This window comes from Synchiropus splendidus, chromosome 3 (genome assembly GCF_027744825.2).
Source record: "Synchiropus splendidus isolate RoL2022-P1 chromosome 3, RoL_Sspl_1.0, whole genome shotgun sequence".
In the NCBI taxonomy this organism is placed as follows: Eukaryota; Metazoa; Chordata; class Actinopteri; order Syngnathiformes; family Callionymidae; genus Synchiropus; species Synchiropus splendidus.
The window spans coordinates 11,697,223-11,720,126 of NC_071336.1; the positions used below are offsets into that span (position 1 = coordinate 11,697,223).

The 22,904-nt window shown below is 45.3% G+C and overlaps 3 protein-coding genes and 1 non-coding gene across 5 annotated transcripts; 1 reads left to right on the forward strand and 3 right to left on the reverse strand.

Moving 5' to 3' along the window:
* Positions 1–279: 279 nt before the first annotated feature.
* tdrd7b (tudor domain containing 7 b) lies at positions 280–13,372 on the forward strand. Of its 2 annotated transcripts, XM_053860502.1 has the most exons (20): positions 280–426; positions 1,773–1,979; positions 2,088–2,226; positions 3,137–3,320; positions 5,673–5,755; positions 5,892–6,100; positions 6,234–6,539; positions 6,607–6,884; positions 6,958–7,156; positions 7,236–7,347; positions 7,421–7,623; positions 7,681–7,815; positions 8,963–9,046; positions 9,121–9,255; positions 9,329–9,439; positions 9,641–9,789; positions 9,986–10,188; positions 10,282–10,465; positions 12,042–12,202; positions 12,271–13,372. In XM_053860502.1, the coding sequence occupies exons 2-20, from the start codon at positions 1,773–1,775 to the stop codon at positions 12,477–12,479; spliced, it is 3,291 nt and encodes a 1,096-aa protein (XP_053716477.1). In that variant the 5' UTR covers positions 280–426; the 3' UTR covers positions 12,480–13,372. The 2 variants fall into 2 exon arrangements, with proteins under 2 accessions (XP_053716477.1, XP_053716478.1); XM_053860503.1 differs by lacking the exons at positions 280–426; positions 1,773–1,979; positions 2,088–2,226 and adding an exon at positions 2,437–2,597 and having other exon boundaries at positions 12,271–13,291.
* trnad-guc (transfer RNA aspartic acid (anticodon GUC)) lies at positions 4,417–4,488 on the reverse strand. Its single transcript has one exon. It is a non-coding gene; the product is annotated as a tRNA-Asp (tRNA).
* LOC128756191 (calcium-binding protein 2-like) lies at positions 13,050–16,520 on the reverse strand. The gene is made up of 7 exons (XM_053860504.1): positions 16,352–16,520; positions 15,361–15,505; positions 14,554–14,584; positions 14,280–14,423; positions 13,831–13,940; positions 13,607–13,754; positions 13,050–13,249 (listed from the first exon to the last, which is right to left on the reverse strand). Exons 1-7 carry the CDS (start codon positions 16,411–16,413, stop codon positions 13,221–13,223), a joined length of 669 nt encoding a protein of 222 aa, XP_053716479.1. The 5' UTR covers positions 16,414–16,520; the 3' UTR covers positions 13,050–13,220.
* A 1,166-nt stretch (positions 16,521–17,686) lies between these two features.
* Positions 17,687–21,884, reverse strand: tmem88b (transmembrane protein 88 b). Its single transcript, XM_053860614.1, has 4 exons — positions 21,828–21,884; positions 21,326–21,509; positions 19,124–19,522; positions 17,687–18,270 (listed from the first exon to the last, which is right to left on the reverse strand). Exons 2-4 carry the CDS (start codon positions 21,500–21,502, stop codon positions 17,992–17,994), a joined length of 855 nt encoding a protein of 284 aa, XP_053716589.1. The 5' UTR covers positions 21,503–21,509; positions 21,828–21,884; the 3' UTR covers positions 17,687–17,991.
* Between the last annotated feature and the right edge of the window lie 1,020 nt (positions 21,885–22,904).

Consider the following 22,904-nt stretch of genomic DNA (forward strand, 5'->3'; position numbering starts at 1 on the left):
TGTATTATAAAGTTGAATGAATGTTTAGGCCACTACTTTTTTATTTCACAGTTTTAGTTCTGAAATTCATATATATATATATATATATATATATATATATATATATATATATATATATATATATATATATATATATATATATATATATATATATATATATATATATATATATACTGTCAGTCGCCATCAGACACCCCCATGCGTGACATTCCATCACATGCATGACGCATGACGACTACAGCGCAGGGAACTACTTTTCTTACGCGGCATGAGCGTCGTGCTTGATGGACCAATCGGCAGGCGGAGGAGAGGGCGACCGGTCCGCCGACTCTGACACACCGGGCACGGAGCTCCGGCCGCTCTGCACCGTGAGGACTCCACCCAACTCACTTGTCTAACTTCACCTAACAGCCAGTGCCGGACAAGGTATAGTCTGTCTATTTTTTGCTTTTGTTAAAATACATGAGCGGGAGTTACTTAAAGTTTTTTTTTATCGACTATTTAATCTTCTGAGATGAGGCGACGCATAAATTGCCATGCGTAAGCGCTGCGATTTCCGGATGAAGGTTTCAAAATAAATGGCCGTTCAAAAAATATCTACCAATTATTGAGAAATATGATGTTGATAAATTACACTTATTTTGAAAAAGACACAGTAATGAAGAGTTCTATTAAGATACGCATTCTTGGTATGAATATTTTTTCTTGAAATGGCTAGGTACTTTAATGCACATGTCCATTAAGAGGTACTATCTCACAACCCCCACCAGATAAGACTGATGGTTAGTGATCTTCACTTAAGACGTAAGTAATGTGAAGATGACAGGTATTTTACTACTATTATTATTAGTCGTAGTAGTAATTAATCAATTGTGAATTATGCATAAAATATTTTCGGAGTCTGTTTGAGCACCGATCGCTTTATTTTGAAGGGAGCCGTCTCATTTTCCGGCAGTGTTATGGGGCTTGGTACTTGTTGTCGGCGTGTCCCGGAGCTGTCAGGAGGACTTAACTCGATGTCACCACTTACAGCACGCGACGTTTGTTTACGTCGACATGGCGACATTTTCCAACTCGTTTTCGTTTTTAGTTTGTATTGTTGTTTCCATGAAACACAGAAAAAGCTTTGACAAAGAAGTTCACTTGGGATGAAGGGTGTGGAGTCCAAGTGTGACGTCATATAGTTTTACTTTCCTTTCTGTCCAAGTAAAAGTAGCAAAAGTAGTTGAACACTAGTGAGGAGATATTTGAAGTGTGTCTGACTGCACTCCATTGTTATTATGGCCTCAGTGGAGTTAACTCAACAAGTAGATCTGAGGGGATAATTCATGTATTAACCTACTTCCCTATCAACCTTTGGCATGATGTCTTCTCACAGTTCTCCACTGGTCTGTCTGAGCCCCTTGCAGGTCACTTGTGACTCCAGGACTGCTGTGTAAACATGGCTGGACTACATGTTGACGTGTGCTGCCACAGCAGCAGAATTGTCAAGCATTTTCCTGGACAGGCGCAGCGTTAACGTTTGCTTTTGTAACTAGGTACTCGATAGTAGTTGATACTTCTGATGTATTTATGGCACATTCACATTTGGCCTTTCTTTTATTGTATTTCTGTGTGTGTCTTTCTACAGTGTTGGTTTGTCTGTGTAATGTTTAATTTAATTTAACCTTTTGATACACTCAGTGTTTTTGTTTTGATCAAAGCTGCGCTGAAAATTCTCACACCACACCTTGGATTCATGCAACCGTCGTGTTTGTGCCTTTTGTCCCCAGATGTCTGAGTGTGAGTTGGTGAAGAAGATGCTGAGGGCCATCCTGCTGGCCAACAAGGCTGGGGTGTCTTTGTCTCAGCTACAGCTGGAGTACAAGGAGCTTACCGGGGAGCAGATTCCACATAAACAAATGGGATACAATCATCTAGAGGGTCTGCTGGCCAACCTACCCTCCGTAGTCCACCTAGAGCACAAGAGGTCTGGAGAGGTACAGATCATGTGTTGAAGTGTGATGGCGCCATTGTGTTTAGGAGTATAAAACGCCAGCCTTCATCTGCGTGCTGTAGACAGAACTCAAACCCTGTCCTCTCTGCAGGTGACTTACTTCCCCTCTCATGAGAACCCTAATCTTGCCAAGGTGGTCGCTCGCCAGCGCAACTCCAAGAAAATGGGGCGACCTCACCTGGTCAACACACAAATGAGGGTCAAACCATCAGCCCCACTTGTGCTCAATGGTAAGAGTCGGACTGAGGTGTTGCATTCTGCGGTCAGACTGTGTTGTTGTGGATCGACACTACAGTGTAAAATAGCTTTTGGATTATTTCCATGAGCAGGGCAGGTGTCCCCCTGAGCGATCTCAGGTAGCGATTCTGGAAAAGGGATGCAAATGTTTCAGACTCGTAGGTGGGATTCTGTGACGCAGCAGGATGTTTGGAGAGGAGGAGGTGGGAGGTGGCAGCAGGGAGAGAAGCTGTTAGCAGAGAGCCGGCGGAGATGTTTGATCCATCTGCTGATCGCTCGGCTTCTGTATGAGCCTTTTCTTCTGAAGACTGCTGAGGGTTATTTACATTCATGCCGAGACAAACACGAGAGTGTGCGTGAGCTGGTGAGGTGACGCTGCAGATTTTCACTCAGACTGTTTCAATGCCTCTGCGTTCCTCTCTCTGCTGTGGGATTACGCATGTTAGTGCCCTGTAGATTCAGAACATTTTACATCTTTTCTTTGTGTCTGTGTGTTGATGCCGGGCTAATTCTATTTCTGCTGCATGCTGGTCAAAACTGTTGATGTGTTTCGAGATTCTTGGACTGAAAATTGTGGCTAGAAAATCACACCTTGTCTCAGTGTTGGTAAGAGTTGCATCAGGGGAGGTCAGTACTCATCAGATCATTTAAGATGATCCTCTAAACGAGTGCAAACCTGGCAGTTTGTGCGTAGTGCTCTGATCAATGCCCACATCTGAGTCATCCTTCCTTGTTGTGGGTCAAGTCTGAGTCATGACTGCTCACATCCAAGTCATGCCGACACAGTTCCCAGAGTTGTGGGGGCAGCAGCTTTCCCACATCATCTATGCTTGCGTTTCATCACTGGTTATTAGCTCCGGCCTGTTGGAAAGTGGTCTTCAAGTGGGACTTTTCTTTTGGCAGCTAAGCCGCAGACATCTCTGAGACAGCCAAGTCATCGCGGGCGTGGAGGAGGACGAGGCGGGGGTTGTGGGGGTCGAGGTGCAGGAGATTTCAGACCATCCAGAGACGCAAGAGATGGACAGACTGGGACTCAGTCCAACAAGGCTCCGAACACCGGCAGGAAGTCAGTGACTCCTGCAGACAGGTGAGAAATTCAATATTTGCACCTCAATTGTGATGACAGTCGTCTTTGCACTAAACACAAATACATGAAACGTGAATAAATAGGTGAAGTTACAGGGGTGCCAAGAGTCTTGAACACCAAAGACACTTTCAAAGATGGTCACAGGTGCGCTTCAGTCAGACCTTTAAGAGAAGTAAAACATGGCAAACTTAGAAATGTGGACTGAAGAGAAAGGTTTGTCAGTGAAGTTGGTAGTCAGCAGATCAAAAAGTAGGACTTTAGAAAGCTAGATATCAGCGATGCGCCTGAGTCCACACAGCACAGCGTGTGTCCAGTTGAACAGGACACAAATACTGGTCACGGGTTGAGGAAGAGAGATAATGCTGTCTATTCTCCAGTAGATTAACTCATCTAAACCCTGGGAGCATGACTCAGCATTTCTCTCTACATTTGTGTGTGTGTGTGTGTGTGAAAAATGTGTGTGCGCCCTGCCACCACATTCAGATCTTTTTATTACAGAAACGTATTTGAACCATTCCAACGTTACAGGGCATTTGAATGTTTCCACAAATGTATCAAGTCATCAGCAGTGCTATCTGTTTCTTATTTTATGTAGTTTTTGAAGCACACAAACATCTGTGTTTCTTTTATTCAAAGTTTTTACTGAGTCCAGTGTCTGAGTCTCTTGGCAGAGGAACAGAGATTCACACATTTATGATAAAAGCTTTTCTTTTACGAAGCCAGTTTATGGGATGATGTGGTTTGATGACATGGTTCAGTAGCTGCCATGCGGCTTTGCTATGCTTTTTATTCATTTTTGCTTCTTAATTATTTATTTTTGTCAGCCTGAGTTTGGGCTCCGTCTGGAAGATTTTGTTTAAGTGCCGAAGTCAGTAGCTGTTATCAAAATAATAACTCACCATGTGACAGTAAAGCCTTGTTTATGGTCCACAAGTCTAGAGGAGGAGCTGTAATGCAACACTTGGGAAAAAGAAGGTGACGGTGACTGTTCCTAATGCTGTGTAATCCTGTCTTCATCAGTGTCCAACCCTCATGCATTAAAAAGTAAATCTAAGTAAATGCAAATTTCACCGGGCGAAAGAAGAAAAAAAAGTTTCTCCCCGTCGGGGAATCGAACCCCGGTCTTCCGCGTGACAGGCGGAGATACTGTCCACTATACTAACGAGGAAGTGACGAACAAACCGAGGAAATCTATGGTTTTAATCCTGCGGTTACTCCACTGCGGTACTGAGAGAGGAATGTGGTTGGTGTTGGAGTGACTCTGCCGGCAATGTCTGAGAAACGACAGTGAATGTTGGTTCTTCAACTGTTGCGTCGTGAGTTGACTGATCGTTATTCCAAATGTACTATCTCTAAAATGAATACAACAATAAAATATTTTTTTCTTTGTAACGATTAGTCAAATCCTACATTACATTCGTTTAATGTTGGCTGAATTGGAATTATTTTGGCGAGTTTTCCATTTATTTCTATCTTAATCCAAGGAACTGAGGTAGGATGCCTTAAACTCAGTTTCTTGCTTGCAAACAAAGGTCAGAGATACCATCCACTTCCCTAATAAGGAAGCTATGCACGTTGCTTTACTGCCAGTGACGTTCCTTTTGAAGGTACATCCATAAAAGCCTCCTCCGACTGTCTCCTGGCTTGCTGCGTGGTCGTCTGCTGCATACCCCACTTCCCAACAGGCAAGATGTCTCAAACACATCTCAACTCTGAGACCTCCTCACTTGACTGTGTGGAGGAACAGTGGCTCTACACTGAGATCCTCCCTGATGCCCATGCTCCTCACTCACACACAACTGTGCTGCCACACACTCTTCAGCTCAAAGTAGTTTCTGTCAGTCGTCTCTCAAACTAAGCCGATTTTCTTTCAAATTCAAGATATAGGTATATGTTTATTTTACTGGTGCACAAAATGAACCACGCATGAACATCTCCTTGTTCAAGGGACAAAACCAACACAGTGTGACTTCTGCTTTGAGAGACCGGTCCAGATATGCATGGCTTCACCTTGGCAAGTGCCACTCTCATGTCATTTTCACAGCAAAGTCTATTCCTTTTCTTTGTTTCCTTATATCCAGCAGCCGACCACAACAGTCTCACGTTGACTACTGAGCGAGCTATATTCCGTGTAAATTCCGTTCCAGTGCTTATTGGCCAAGCAATGTAATGTGTCATCCTGAATTGACACAGAGGTCAAGACTCATCGTCTTGACCTCTGCGCCGAACCCCTGGGGTTCGATCGAACCTATGTTAAAAACCACTGATCTAAGCAAATGGCATCATGTCTGTGATCGTCTCTGTTTGTTGCCACTCTGAAATGTTATCACTTTGCTTTTGTTTGTTGGTCAGGCCAGACAAGAGGATGACACTACCAGCGCGCTTTCAGAAGGAAGTCCACGCCCACCTCTCCAGAAACCTCCATCACACCAGCTGTGAGTACTTTAGCTGTCAGGGTTATTAGCTCTTTTTCAAGGCTTTGCTGGTGATGTGTTTACCCGTGAGGAGCCATCGACAGACACTTTCAAACTGCGACTTCACACTTCATTCTTATCTCCTCTCACATGCAAGCTCCTCTGATCAAGAATGAGGGTGTCGGTCCGGGAAGCGCAAAACCCTATGACCCCCAGCAGGTCCAGACCTGCATCCAGGAGATTCTGTCCAAGTACAGCACCGGGTTCTGGGTGTCCAAACTGCCCCAGATCTACAAGGAGCTGTACCAACAGGACCTCCCACCTGAGGCGCTGAAGGACCTGGAGACTTGGACGCACATATGTACTGTACGTGTTGATGACACAGTATTCTCTCAGTTGACATTTATAAAAGTCATTGTTTTCTCCATCTTCTTTAAAACATTGAATTTATCGTAGTTCCGTGAGGCGTAGTGAATACGTGTTGTGTTTCTTTGTGCAGGTGGAGAAGACCTGCAGCAGTAACCAATCAGAGCTCCTTCTGTACCCGGCTGGCAGTCAGACCACACCCCCTTCTGATAACCTCACCTCTAATACTGCGCCTGCTAAAACTTCAAACCCAACCAAAACCCAGCAGGGTGCTCCCTCCAGCAAAGTGACCCGTCCTGCCTCCCACCCATCCAAGTCTCCTCCACCCGCCAGCTCTCTGACCCCAGACCTGCAGCAGAAACTGGAAGAGCTGCTAGTGAAGTACTCCAATGGCCTTTGGGCTCATGCTCTACCAAAACTCTTCCAGGACACCTACAAAGTAAGCCAAACAGTCAATGTAAAAGTATTTTCATTTTGTCACTGGATATCGTTCCTCTTATTGTCAGACTAAACTGCCCGCTCACGTCCTGGATAACCTGGAGCTGCTCTCTGACTTTTGCACCATTGACTACCCCATGCCTGACAACCCCAAGAGAGCCATTCTGTACAGGAGGAGCAGTGAAGGAGGAGGCAAAGAGGATGTCAGAAGGGACTCCACGACAGGTGAGGAGGTCAAGCAGAAGGTGGAGGAGATGCAGCAGGTTCCGGCTCTGCAGATTCCCAAGGAAGAGTACCCGTCTGTGCTGGTGGTGGAGGCCACCAACACGAACGCAGTGGTCCTCAGGTGCATTCACAGTCTAGTTACATGTCTCAGGTCGTTTCCGAATGCCTCAATGGCTCCTTTTGGTTCTTCACAGGTACATCGGTGAATGCTACTCTCTGGCTCAGGAGTCCATGGAGGACAACATGAGGAAGTTCTACAGCCTGGACCAGAAGGAGCAGAAGACTCCAGTGTCGTCACCGACAGTGGGTCAGCTGGTGGCTGTCCGAGTGGAGGAGGAGGAGGAGGAGGTCCTGAGGGCACGCGTGTGTGAGGTCATGCCGGACAAGCTGCAGGTGAGGAGACAGGAGAATGAAGGACACCGGACTCAACAGGGACATTGACAACATCTGGACCCTGGCTCTGCCCCGGCAGGTCTACTACCTTGATCATGGGTTCTCAGAGACTGTCCACTGTAATAAAGTCTTCCAACTGCACGAAGACTTCCTCAAGTTGCCATTCCAGGCGACCAAGTGCTCCCTGGCAGGTGAGTATGGGCCCCGCCTTACTGCTCACGTCTGCATCGGGAACTCCTTCTCACGGGCTCACCACTGCTGCAGGCTTGGAGCCGTTCTGTCAGGATGCTGACGTCCTGAAGAAGTTTGAAACAATGGCGAGTGGGCGGATCCTTCTGGCTGAGATCTTACAGAGGGGACACACGCCCCTCGCTGTGCTGTATGACACGTCTCAGGATGATGATGTCAACATCAATGCTGCCTGTATGAAGGCACTGCATGACAAGGCTCTGGCCAGTCCAATACAGGTGTGTGTGTGGCACAGTTCTTGGGCGTAGTCAAATCTCATGAATGGCTCTCCTCAGGGCAACAGCGTCTACACCAACGTGATGGTCAGCAGCGTGTCTTCTGACGGAACCGTCTGCTGTGTGCTGCCCTCTAGAGGACTCTCCAAACTGAACCAGATTCTGGAAAAGATAGAAACCTACTTCCTGTCACAGGTAAGTGTGGTTAGTTTTTTTGGTGACAGCTTCACACAACACAACTGACCAGACGTCCGTCTCTGTGGCGCATCACTCACCACTCTCATTGATCTCCGGCTGCCTTCCTCCAATGGAACAGATTGAGATTAGTTTGATAATCTGGATTAAAGTCATTAGCGGCCTACTTAGGATGTTGGTGGATCCACAGCTAATTTACATCAGGAGCCTCAGATACTAGATTTTGAGATGAAGCGTTGTGTCACAACAAAAATCCAATTTCATTTCATGATTTGGAATAATGTATTAATGAAAAATAAATCAGTAGGGAAGAGGATTTCTCACTTTTATCTCAGAATTCTGACTTTAAAGTGAGAATTCTGAGATTAAAGTAAGAATTCTGACTTTAATCTCTGACTATTTTTTTCCCCGATACAAACCACATATTACTGGACATATTCTCTTCGATGTCCGAATACTCATAACAGTCTGAGCATGATGTGCCACTGCTGCAAGTATTTCTTCATTACTATGTGAAAGTCTAAAGCACATCTTGATGAAGTGGACTAGGTTCGAAACAGACGGAGTTGTCTCTACTTCTCGAGGAGGCTCAGGTCCTTCAACGTCTGCGGGACAATGCTGAGGATGTTTTATGAGTCGGTGGTGTCCACTGCAATTCTGTTCGCTGTGGTTTGCTGGGGCAGCAGATTAACAGTGGCAGACACTAACAGACTCACCAGACTCATCCGCAAAGCTGGTGATGTGGTGGGGGTGAAACTGGACTCCTTGGAGACGGTTATGGAGAGAGAGGAGAATGCTCCTGAAACATCCTGGACAACATCACCCACTCCCTCCATGAGCTCCTGGTCCAATACAAAATCACATGGACCAACAGACTGAGTGCCAGAGGAGGTCCTTTCTTCCTGTGGCAATAAAAACGTACAATTCATCCCTGAAAAAATTTACTGTGAAGGATTCTTCTTGAACTGCATTTTCCTGCACATTGTTTCTAAGCTCTTTGTATAGCTTTTTTGCACTTTATAATATAATTTCTTTTTTAATTTATTATGATATGTTGTGTACAGAGCATGTTATGAACTGGTTTTCTGGTTCAGAATCTGATTGTTTTGCTATTTTGCAATATGTTGACGTATTGTCTTGATTCCAGGTGACATCAGAGCTCCTGGTGTCGAGGCCGTTCTGTGGGAAAACCTGTCTGGCTCGGCTGAAAGGAAAATGGTCCCGTGTGGAGGTGAAGACTAGCCCTGTTTCAATGTCAAATCCAAGCTGTGGATCCAGATCATACTCATGTCTTTGTGCGCTCAGATCACAAATCTGCACGGCAGCCGAGTGCTGGACCTTCTCTTCATCGACGTGGGTGTTCAGGCCTCGGTGGAGGTGATCGAGCTCAGAGAGATCCCACATCTTTTCCTGCGGGACCTGATGGCCATCCCGCCGCAGGTTTGAGTTTCCACCTGCAAACACACTGTGACCCGTCCAGATTCAACTGAAGAAAGTGTCCTCACGTGTCCAGGCGGTCAAGTGTTGTCTGGAGGACGTGACGGTCGGCGTAGGATCCTGGACGCCTGAGTCTGTCCAGTGGCTCCGAGAGAAGGTTCTCCACACCTCTGACTGCAGCTTGAAGGTCATTCTTTCAATGTTGTTCTGATCAATATTCTTTTTTTTTCCCTTTCCATCTTCTCCTTTAGTGAAATTTTGTTTTAATACTTCTTGATCCATCAGAAACTGATGATATTGTTTCAAAAGAGAGTGAAATAGGTCTATACATTTACTGTATGTCTCTGAGTTTCACAGCTGATGCCGGGTCAAAAATGTCGTCCCTCAGGTGTCCAGAGTGGACGAAAACAAGAACTGCATCTATGTTCATTTGTTCCCCGACAAGAACTTCCACGACCCGGCCCGGAGCCTTAACCACCAACTGGCTCAGTCCGACCTGTTCAAGCAGCGCCCGGACGTTTTCCTCACCAGCCACAGGTGGGTGGTCAACAAAGAGGTACAAAACGTTTGATGTTTTGCTGACTTGTTGTCCTGTTATTTTGATTCATTTTAGGAACCAGAGGTGAGAGTTTATTCCTTATCTGTAGCCGTGCAGCTTCACTAGTGTAGTTAGTTGCAGCTTCTTCATTAAAATGTGTTTTGGTATTGAGGAGAGAGTCGTTTGTGTCCGCAGCCCAGTGAAGGCCTCAGCCTTGACTCCGGCCTCTCCGCTCAGCAGTCCTTCACCAGGGTCTGCTCCGGTGAAGCCCCTTCTCAGAAAGGCCATGTCTGGCCCCAAAGCGGGAGGTGAAGGGGTCACAAGCATCGACGGGTCAAGAGCTCCTCACGCCTCTGCTCCCCTCATTGTGCCCCCGCTTCTGGAGCTGCCCCCTGCTGGTGAGGAAAAGGACAGCTGGCTTTCATTCCATGTCTCTTCATTTTTCTTTTTGGTCCAACAGATCAGTGAACGTCTCTTTTTTCCTCCCTCAGGCAGTAACATGGACGTGTACGTGTCAGTTGTCTGTCACCCCGGCCATTTTGTGCTGCAGCCCTGGAGAGACATGTACAAGCTGGTGGTGCTGATGGGAGAGATGATCCTCTACTACAACACGACGGAAGAGTCGTTGCTCAGCGCGGAGAAGAACCAGATATATGCTGCTAAAGTCGAGAACAAGTGAGACCTGTGGGCTTCCTGTTCTAATCTTAATTTGCATTTTGCGCAGACCTGACTGGTAATTCACCATGTACAAGTTGTGATTTTGACCACATCAATGACTTTATTTTCTTCTCACAAGTTTCTATGCTCATTTCTTTGGTTTAATTTACAGCAGGGCAAAAAACACAAGTCTTGCTGGGATTGTTGTGAGGGTTGTTAAAGTAATTGCGTGAGAAAGTTATCCTTTAATTCATTATTTAAAAGAATAATGACAGTCGTAAATGTAGAGTTTCATTTTTCAAAAATGGTCAAGAATAAAGTAGAAAATATCTGGGACCAGAGCCTGACTCTAAAATGTAATGCTCAAACATGTGGAACCGGCTGTGAAACAGGAGCTGACGCGACGCCTCTCAAAAACAAAGTCACACATAAAGTACAAACACAACATTCACCACACAAGTCCAAAGGGTAAAATGGAGGCTGGGTGTCTAAGTGTAGCACAAGGAAAAAGGGAACAATAAACACTGCGATTGAGAGTCCACACCCTGCGAGAGGGGAGGACAAAAGCATGACTATACAAAGGAACAGGAGTGAAGCAGGAAGTGAGGAACATACCCCAACAGTGCTACCTTTGCAAAGAAGAGCAATGTGAACGTGCAAACATGAGGTGGTGTGATGCAGCGTTAGCATTAGGACACAAGGAAAGTGGTTTTAAAAAGCTCAAGATGCCTCTTTTGTTTTTCACTTTTCCTTTTAATTCAATATATTTTTTAATGAAGATAACAAAGAAGACAATTGGTGATATTAAATTATTGATAACGATTATATTTATAAAGATTGTACGCAGTAAATGTGTGGGAGCTGTCAACTCCCAAAAGGGCTGTGATCGGCTAACGTGCTTGAAATGAAATCATGAAAATGAAACTAAAGGAAGGACATAATGCAGAAACAATATAGATTCATATTAAGGAGAGGAATAGGGAAATACAGATTTTTTTCACTCTATCAGTCTTCAGTAGAAGTCAATAAAAATATGAGGGAAAATGTCTGCACAATCTTCATATGCAAAAATATGTTGCTGTGGAATTTTTCAGTTTTCAGTTCATATGAATAAAGTGTGCCATTTTGAAAGACTATTTGAGAAGAGAAGTGACTGCTGCTCTGCAAAAATAAGTATATAATGTGGTAACAACTGTCAATGTGATTCTTTTTTCTTTGTAGTTGTCAATGTCTCAGGCACTATGAAGAAAATACTGTAAATTAGTGATGGACAGATGAGGCTTCATGGAACAGTGTCCTCATATATCCAGAGCTCAGTAGGTGGCGCTCTTGGTTTAAAAAATATTAAAGATTAAAGATTTTAGAGCACAGTTCCATCTAGTGGGCTCTGAAAACACTGTTTCATGAAGCCTCATCTGTCCGTCTCTAATATACTGGATATGTTTATTTTATATAAATAGAGTGAAAGAATTTTATTTCAAGAGATAAATTGAAAGGCACAGAAGTCAGCGCATGTTAGTGTTTAATTCATTGATGGATCTATTAAAACTAAAACTTGAGCTTATCCCTCATTTGCTTGTGTGTCTCCTCCCAGCTGGTACCGAGTTCTGGTGAAGGGGATTCTCAGCAACGGTCTGGTGTCGGTGTACGAGCTGGACTACGGTAAACACGAGCTGGTGAGCTGCACGCAACTGCGGGTTCTGATCAACGAGTTCAGGCAGCTGCCCTTCCAGGGGATCACGGCACAGCTGGCTGGTGAGTGGAGGCCAAGCACAGAGTTCAATACACAGGTCTGCGTTTCTGACCTGACTCGGTGCCTGCAGGCGTGAGGGTGCAGCAGTGGTCCGAGGAGGCGTCCATCGTCTTCAGGAACCATGTGGAGAAGAAGCCCCTGGTGGCCCAGGTGGAGGCCGTGCAGGAGGCAGCGCATGCCTGGGACAGGAAGCTGACAGTCTACCTGGTGGACACCTCCCAGGAGGAGCAGGACATCTGGGTGCATGACCTCATGGCCGAGTTCTCCGACGAGATGTAGACCATGTGGCTCACAGGTTCCACGACTAGGAGTGAGTGCAGTGGATGTGCCGAGTGAGTTTGCTCAACACTAATACAGACAGTGTTCAGCTGTGTTGTGGGGTCGGGTGGGTGAGGCTGCGCAGCGCTGACCTCCATGTTAGGAGTTAGTGATGTCTGAGCAGGTCGTGCAGTGGCCGCTGTCAGGGGCAGTGATGATGAATGAAGGTAAGATGGAAGCCAAACTCAGAATGTCAAGAAATGTTATGAGTCAGACACGGTTGATAAACTAACTGAATAACAGGTAACTACTGTCCATCAGCTTCAGGTTTAGGTAATGACCGGCTGCTCCAACCCTGAAACTCAATGTGAAAATTATAATTTACATTTTATTTATTTTATCGGAGGAAAGAAAGTGGTAGAAACAAAGTGCTTAGCTGCTAGCTTTTGCAATCTGATGAGTATGGCCGACACAAGTGTGTTTGTTTGAGTTCTGTTTGACTCCAGGCGATGACCTCTGTCCTCTGCTGCTTTGGAATAAAGTTTATTTAACAAACCAAACCCAAATCTTGGTGGCCGAAGCACAACAACCTTAGTACAGTTTCTTTATTAAAATAGCAAAATACATTCTTTCACAGTCAACACGCAGACAGACGCCATCAAGTGACTGAAAAGTCAACATGCAGCTCTCGTATCATTTACATTTTCTTCCTGGCAATAGTCAGTGGACTGCAGCGGCACGGTGGTGCAGTGGAGTTGAGCGTCAGCGGATAGAGAGCATCATCACAAATTCTGATGGGAACACAAAACACATTGAGTTAGTTTGTGTCAATGAAAAAAAAAATATTTACACTCGTTTTCTTTTAATCTTGAATCTCTTTTTTTTTAATTTAACAATTAATTACATTTTTGTCATATTATGGTAAGTTTTCTGTGAGTTTTATACAGACATTTTTTGTTTGATCTATTTTAACCAAAATGTGCGCATTTTGAATTGCAACACTATTTTTCTCATTTAATTCATGAGTGCTATTGGCACTTTCGGATTCCTGTTTCCTGACCTCAAGTCCTGACCTTAAGTTTGTCCCGGAGCGGTAAAGAGGACATGTCTATGGCTTTCGGACCTCATGACCTCAGTCTGTCTGTCACCTTCAAAGTCGATGCCCCCATCAGCGTTGATGTCCAGCTCCTTCAGGATCTCCTCCAGCTCTCCTTTCTTCAGCTTCTCTCCCAGCAGAGACTTGACTGCCTCCTTCATCTCATCCTGGTTGATCATCCCGTCTCCATCCAGGTCAAACTTTTGAGAACCGACAAAGATTATTTCAGCTCAACGACAAAAAGACGTTGAAAGAAAAACGCATGTGAGGACTGACCTGTAAAAATGCAGACTGCAGTTCTTTCAGTCCCAACATGTTGGCCGTCTCTCCCATCATCCTCGGTCCCATCAGTTCGGTGAAGTCCTCAAAGTCCATCAGCCCACCCACTGAGGACGGAACCAGCATTAGGGACACGGTTCAGGAGGAGACAAAATGGCCGTCTTGCATGATCATTTTGAATCCCACTGATGCGATTATCAAGCTTCATGAAACAATGTCTTCATTTTCAGAGCTCAATCGGTGGCACTCTTTGTTTAAAAATGGTTGTTCAAATCCAAAGATTTCTGAGCAGATAGTGCCATCTGGTGGACTCTGAAAATGAGGACACTGTTTCATGAAGCCTCTCCCATAGACAAGAGAAGACGTACGAAGGCTGTGGGTCTGGTAAGACTACAAAGTATCTGCTCTCAGGTTTGATGTACAATTTTACAAAATGCAAAACTCACTTCTCATCTTGATCTGTTGCACGATCTCCAGCAGCTCCATCTCCGTGGGCATGTAGCCCATGGTCCTCATGCATTCGGCCACGTCCTTGTAGTTCAGGTATCCGTCCTGGTCGTAGTCAAACTCTTTAAATGCCTCCTGCAATTCTGGGGAAAGTGGAGAGACATGTTCACCCAAAGATGCTCAAGCAGGATTTGAACCATCGACGAGCATGTGTCAGAGCTTTACATTTACATGCTGTATTTGCTGGAAGGTTTGTAGACTGTACTAACTTACCGTCTAACTCTGCTTGGGCCAATTCACGCTCCTGTCAACATACAAAACATACAAAACAGAAGTGAAAAAAAACAAACGTGGTTTTCTTCTGTTAACGGTTTGTTTCATAGATTTTCCTTTAAATCAATTGAACAGCCACCATCACTGGGCTCGTACTGGAAAACAGAGAGTGGCAGAATCAGAAAATAAATCGGTTCAATTTAAAATAAATATAACCACTTTGCTTTCCTTTATACTTTTCCTTCATATATTTTCGACATTTAAGGAAAAAGCTATTCTTTGTAACGTTTACCAACAACATGAATACATATAATTACAGAAATTAAAAAAATGAAAAAACAAAACTTGTCACCCGTAAGAAAAAATCAATAGATGATCTGCTTCCACACGTGGAATATGACGGATAAAATGAATATAAATTCTCCGATCATTAGGGAAATCATGACACAATGGAAAACTCAACCGGCAGACAGGGTTGGTGTTTGACTCTGAGTCCTCAGCTGTAACTGAGTGTGACAGTAATCCTCACTAACACCAGCGGAGCAGTTTAGGACCGAAGCTCTGACATGGATTTTGAGGTCCACACTTTCCACTGCCTGACATGTTCCCCCTTCACATCAAAGGAGCTACGGAACGCCATCAGACGTAAAAATAAACAGGAAAACACTTATAAATAAAAGCAAGATTTGAATGAGAGAAGCTGTCTCTTGAGTCTTCTGCCTTATCATGTCATCTCAATTCCGCCTTTGATTTACATGAAACGGACACTGCTAGTGCGAGGTCACTGAAGGTCAAGTGAGGCCTCACCGCTCCAAAAACGTTGTTCAGGACTGACAAGTAAATTTTGGTGCGGTTGTCCGACGTCTTCTTGGACTTCTTCTTGGACTTCTTTGGTGCTTCTGACACAGAGCCAGAGGGAGAAGGCTGAGCCGAGCTGGACGAGCCCTCATTTCTGAAAAACAATGAGGATTGTCACCAATGATCCGTGGAGTGAGGATACGGCGTGTACTGTAATGTCAGCACATGCTATCTTGCATCCGACCGCAGAGGACTCAAGTCAAAAGTCTGCTGGCCTGGGCAACGTCTCCATGAAGAGGAAATACAGAATTAGACTTAAACCTCTGACTCTTAGATGAGAATGAGATTGGGGCCAAACTGGCAGCGCTCCTCTCCCACTCGCCAGCTGGGATGCAGCCGGAACACAAACAAGTTTGGCATCGATCCTGCCACTGAGTTGAAGTGGAACGCAGTGTATTGTCTGCTGGAGGTTGAAAGTTGAATGTTGCAGATTTATTTTTTTAACCTCGATGAATCGCGCTACAGAGTTTACTCACAATTAATGGCAAGTGAATCACACATTTTGTATCTGCTCTAAATGTAACTTAAAGGAAGATGTGATCAACCCCAGCGTGGCCAATAATGCTGACAATGTTCTGCTGATAGCATGTTGTTGAGCCTCTTCAGGTTATTCTAAAGAATGTTCTTGACAGTATCTGTTGTGTTGCTGTACTCAACAAATGTTTGCATGAGGAAAGCATTGTTGGCCGCACATCTTTACATTTAGAACATCGACAAAACATGTGATTCACTGGCAGTAATCGAGAGTTAACTCAGCTTTAGTGCGATTAATTTAGATTAAAGGTTTTAATCTATTGACGGTCCTGATGATTTGGTTTCAGTTCACCAACGCCTCTTATTTATTTTGTGGCCATGCGCAGTTTATTCATGAAATCTGACAAGTTCTATGAGGCCTGGAGCCACAATCATGAAGACAGTGTGACAGAGGATGGACACGTACCCTTCGGAAGCTGCTGACTCAGCAGATGTGGTGGACAGGTTCCTTTCCCCGGTTTTGGACATGCTGCTGCTGGAATAGAGGCAGAGGCGGTCGGGTGCAGATCTGGAGGTGAACAATCACCTGCTGGTCGTCCTCAGAGAAGAGCGACAGTCACGTCCTGCGGCGCCGTCCACCAGAGGAGATTATCAGGTGATAATCACCTGCAGAGCACAGGAACCAATGACCACGGAGCCAACATGTGACGACAACAACCTCTGACCTCACATCACAGCCGATCCACAACACTGGAACCTTTTCATGGCCAACTTTCCACTTGTGTTTGAACCCTTCAACTTTAGAATGTCAACGTTGTTGTGCTGCGGTTATATACGGTAGCTAAGTAGTACTCTGTGTTCTTGACTTCCATCTATTTTAATAGGCTACACAAGTGTATTTACTATGTTTTCAGAGGCCAAATTGCACACTCTCGAAAAAAGTTATACATTTTTTACAAATAAAATAGTTGTGTGTTGTGTTGCCAGAGTTTAATATGTCACCTTTCACTTCAAATAAAAAGATACATTATGGTATTCTCAAAATGAAAACAGAACCTTTGGGCATACTTTTGGGTATGTGTATATATATATATATATATTGATAAACCCTTTGTCGTCCTCAGTTGATTCCATAAAGACAACTCAAAATTTCAAAATTGTCTGACAATCATTGAAGTTTTCATTTGCTACTTAAGAAAAAATCTTTAAGTATTAAAGAGATAAATAAAAAAAGGAAAATGCTCACATTTTCTTAATTTAATGCATTCTGGTGGTTGTTGCATTCATTTGACTTCATTTTTAAGTCTCGTTATTATGTATATTTATTGACTGCTGTACGTGAGTAATCTCGATTATAATACGGACCACACATTCCTCACTGTGTAATACTTGTAGACCGAAAGAGGAGTAAGCATGCAGTTTTTTTTCTCTCACAAAATTGCGGGTGGCAACTAGCTGACATGAGATATTTAAAAACTCGACTGGTGGTGGTGAATCAGTGCGACATATTTGCACATTTTTTGTTTGATAATAAAACAAAAGGATGCCACGTCATGAAATATATAGTGAAAAAAAACTGCGATTGCATATTTTAAATCGACTTGAAGGGTGCGACAGTACCTACGTCCTGTCACTAGGCGGCGGTAGAGCTCATACTACTCCCCTTGAGGACTCGCACATTCATGAGAACGACGGCAAAACACACACTTTTATTGAAAGTACGAAGTCCACCTCAGGCGTTATACAAATGGGAGTCATAGTTCCGTCACAACTGGTGATGTCATGCGTGACAGAGGTGTTTAATGGAATAGAGCCTTACACAAGGTTGATTACAAAGAGAACATCGCAGGTAATTGTACAGTAACTCAAGTGTAATAGTAGCACATCAGGTTTTATGAAAGTATAGTTGTTTCATCCTCCACAAGAGCAGGAGCTGGGAAGCTCCGACTGTAGTCACAGAGACACTGAGTGTTTCTGACAGCATCTGATTCTCAGACCTTTCAAAAAGAAAAAGGAAAAAAGGAGCTCTGTGTTAAGTGGCTGTGGAGAGACACATTGGCTGTGCTGATGGAAGTAGCGCCCTCCTCATGACTTCCCGTCTTCTCTTCACACCCAGACTTTCCCCTTCCCCTCATCCTCGTCTCGACCGCAGCAGCAGCCTCCTCCGAGGCCCCGGTGATGGCTGGCCGGCAGGTTCTTGTAGACGGCTCGGCTGTAGGGGATGAAGCAGAGAGCCAGCTGCAGATGCCTGGCCAGGCGGCAGTAGGCCGCCAGCGCCAGGACCAGGAGAGGCGTCACCAGGAGGAAGCCCACCACCAGCAGAGCCACGCAGCCTCCGTCGTTGAGCAGGTCGGAGCAGTAAGGGCTTGTCCCATGAGGTCGCACCTGTGAGGAGGACATGAGGAGTCGCGGAACTCACGGTCATGAATGTGTTTTCGGTGGGTCATCCTGAAACGCAGCTCACATCGCAAGACTTTGACTCTCTGAGTCAGGGTCGTGCGACTGTTTTCAGTGAGAGGAGCTCTGACTTGACAGTATAACAGCTGAGGAAACCTCCAGATATCAAGTCAACTTAAATTAATACAGTCCGTGAAAAGTAGGTTTAAATATTGCTACATATAACTGAGCGGTTGTCTTCTGGCTCCACTCTTTTTGTGGCTATTCATGTCAGCAGCTCAATCTCTTTATCACTGAGATCAGGGCTTACCCATATGGTCCCAGCCCACAGAGACCAAAGGAGTAGCCCACGGGCCTTTAAAATATGTATTCTCATATAATAACCATCATATTATGTTTGATTTTTTGTTTGTCTTTTTTCTTACACCATTGGTAATTATGGTGAAGATTCAGTAAAGTCTTTAGTGTATATAACGACTTGTGTATATATATATATATATATATATATATATATATATATATATATATATATATATAATCTATATAAATAGATAGATAGAGAGTTTGGATACTGAGGAGGGTTTGTGCTTCAGTCATGTGTGATCTTTTAAAGAATATCAAACAATATAAACATAAATTCATTTGGTCCTTCAACACTGTGTCAGACTTGTTTGTCCAACTTCAAGAGAAGACTTTCTCAGCGGCTCCTCAGGTTTTGGTTAATCCGCACTTAATCTGGGGTCATGTGGTTGTGAGAGTTTGAGGAACCGAAAGAATCTGTGGTCAGTAAAGAGAACTGGGAAGGAAATTCCGGAGAGCCACCAGATCACACTCAACTCACCGTGGAGTGACACAGGAAGCCAAAGACCACCATGGCAGTGGCGGGGGTCAGGATGGTCCCGAAGACCAGCGCCGCCAGGCAGGCGTTGATGGCAGCGATTATCAGGTTCTGAGCCGTCACCAGCACAGAGCAGGCCCAGCAGTCCAGTGACCCGCGTAGCTCCGGGGCAGCCTCGCTGCCGCCGCCGCCGTCCGCCGCGCAGTAAGGAGGTGGCACCACCACTCGGGAGGGGGTCTCTCTGCCGGCAACCACTGCAGGGGAGGCCAGCGAATGGGAGTGGTGTGGGAGGTGGTTCTGGTGATGGAGGTTCTGGCTGTGATGGAGGGGCAGCTCCTCAGACAGGTCCAGGGCCTGGTGGTGAGCCCCCCGCTCCAGGGTGCCGCCCAGGCTCATGCTGAACTGAGGAGACCCCAGACACGAGAGTTGACACGTGCGCACGCCACACAGCCTCATGGGAACACAAACATTCTTTGATCACGGAGCCTTCAAACGCTTCTTTTCATCAGAATCTGATCAACTCTCAACTTCCCTTCTGATTAAACGCCGACCTTCCTGTCGACCCGCTGACTTTCAGTGAACCACAACAGCTGCCTGCCTGGACCCAAAATGGTCCAGCGCTGTGACTATCAGACTCAAACCTGCAACCTGACAAGTCCATGAAATGAACACAAGTTATCCTGATCTGACAGCCACGACACTCGACACACGGACTCAGTGTTCACTGTCGGACGTTCAGCACAGACAATGGTCTCTTAGTTTTCTTTCATCACTTCATGCCGTCGAACACTGTGAAGATGATGGAACACTACTGTGATGTATGTATGCTCATCTGAAGCTTCAGAAAACACTACACTCCTGGGATGTGGGATCAAGTGAGGCCAGGATATATATATATATATATATATATATATGCAAGAATAAATATATAAACTTCAGGACAAAGTCAGTTCAATTATCATTTAAACAAATATTATTGTAATGTAGAAGAGGAAATATAATAAATGTTTTTTAATCTTAAGATTTTTATGCAAATCAATGACTTTTGGGGTCAGTTGTGTTAAAAAAAATCAAATAAATCAATGCAAAACATGGGGGAGAAAAACAAAACTAATAAATAGAGGAAAACAATGAAAAATAATAGGATAATATCGGATCAAAAGGGTCGATGTGAGATTGTTATGGAGAACAGACTGGAACTTTGATTTTCTGCTGCCCAACTTCATATTTAAAGTAAATGTTTCTGGAAGGCTTCAATATTTCACGTTGCCCTAGACACAATCAACATCAGTGAATTGCCAACTAGTCCCAACTTTCTCTTTCTCTCTATCGTCATGTTTATCAGTGACATTGTAATAAGTGTCACGTGACCTTCGTCTCTTCCCATGTGGGGATGCTGCAGACTGAGTTGCTATTGTTCTTCAGCCTTTTGTCCAGAGCCAGACGCTGCTGTGATTACTCAGCACCAGACAGCAGACAAGCAGCATCTATCTAGGTGACAGCGCAGGTAGCTCTGCAGAAGAAACAGACATGGCAACACCACGCAGACAAGGACAAACAGACAGGCCCAGGTCTGATGCAGAATATCACCATATTACGCTTCCCATCATTTTCTGCAAGACAACTGAGGACGGACTACTGTATCTTCAACATATACAGACTATGATGGTTACTATTCTCCTGGATAGCTGTCCAGGGTGTCCCCTGCTGTCAGAGTCTTCCACCCCATCTTTTAAGTGATTTTTTAACACTTATTTTCAATGAAACAGGTTTAACATCAAAAAGGGAGGCTTCCTTTTATGGTCATATCCTCCATTCAGAGTTTTTCTTTCCTGTAACTCGCCACAAGTGACATTACCATCCAAACGTTAGTACACTTGTCCTGCATTCGTCTGAAATCTTGCTGCTCTCGTGACAGCAGGCTCGTCCAGTTCCCTCGCGTGAATCATACTGTCTGTAACCAAACTACTTAAGAGGTTATTTCAGTGAAGCAAATATGATTTGTTATGATCTTGAGTGATGATATTTAGCCGGAGGTGACGAGACATTGCTCCTCCATCGAACACAGAGTGAGCGACTTCAAATGATGCGGATTAGTACCCATCAGAACCCGGACCTTCTCGCAGCTCAGCCATCCACCGATGTAGGAATGTTATAGGCTGTTAGTCAGGTCTGGCCATCAAATGCCCAAACAGCCATACTCACACTCTGCTGGACGTCTGGCTGCTGCTCCTCCAGTTTGAAGCCTCTGTCGTGTCTGCTGTGGAATTCAGCCGGAGTCTTGCCGTTCCCTGCTCGCTCCGGGATTCTTCTCAAGCTGGAAAAGTTGTCGTGCGTCTCGGTGGCCTCTTGTGCCGGCTGGTTTGAATCTTCAGACCACATGGACAGGCTGAGCAGAGGATGAAGTAGCTCTTTGTGTGTCAGACTTCGCTCTTGTCTGAGGCCCCTTCTTCCCTCCACCCTGAGCCTGACCAAGTCCAGGGTGCCGTCCATCCCACTTTCCCTCCACCCACCAGTCTTATCAGCCCCCTATCCCACAGCTCCACTCAGGACAGGCATTCCACCCCCCCGATCCAGGGCAGGCTGTACCCCCTCCCCTCGCCCGGGCTCATAGGGAGTGGGGGATGGGTGGTGCATGTTGGGGGTCACAGGGAGTGAACGCTTGATAAGTTGAGGAGACCAGTAGAGGCGAACGCAACTTCTTTACCTCCTCAGTAGAATCACCCGTGGATCAAGGTCTTCATTCTTGCCTTGTGAGGAGATGTTTTTCAGCACCTCAGCTCAGACCTTAATGATAAAGACAAGAAACGTCCTGTCAAGATGGGAAACCAGCGGCGGGATCTGTTTACAGCCAACCAGGAGCGGACCAGAGAAGATGAGAGCTTGACATCACTAATCTGATCCTGATTTTCTCCACTTTGACTCTATGATTGTTTGTTTGCCAGCTCTGCTCCCCATGGAGGGTTGTGTTTGGATTGAGATGGTATCTACAGGCTGGTGGGCAGGAGGGGCGACAACTTTACTGGCCATGTGGGACCACCACCTGCCCCCTCGGCCTGACCCCTCCACAATAACTGTCACCATGAAAAGCTCTTATCGTACCTGAAGAAACAGTATATTGTGGGTCCCTTGTGACCGCAGCCTGACCAGTCTGTGTACGGCTCTGAAGGTGACAAAAGCACAGACACCGACTAGTCCTGATAAACAGGAACTGCCTCTCCACCTGATCAGGAGAAGCCATTTCAGGATGCTTGGTGGACGCTCCGCTGGTATGTCCAACAGGGAGGAGTCTCGCTGGAGAGTTATGACTCATGGTTTTCTTAGAAATGCCTTGCTATACCCTGAGAGGAGGTTACCACTGCGAGGGAGGTCTGGGCTTCTTAACTTCAGGTGCAGCCCCAGTAACCCGGCCTCTGAACTATATGCTTGGAGTTTGCTTGATGCAGAAGAGAGAGACTGTTACATCTTTAAACCCACATGGAGCCGTCGAGACTCAACACTGAACAAAAAACACAAATCATTGGTGGTTTTTTTTATGGACCTCCTGTTTTGTCAATTTAAACTTTAGCTCCTTGTTTTCCTGAGTATTTGCTTGACATCGCCTGATTCTCTCACGGGTCATTTCTCCGCGCAGAACAATATCACGACATTGTGATGGAAATATTTAGTCTGTGTCCAGAGAAGAGCCACGGCATGTGACGGACAGATGGACGGATGAGGGGACTTCCTGAACCCTGAAGCAGGATTTCCTCCAGTGACACACAGGCGGGACCACGGACTTGAC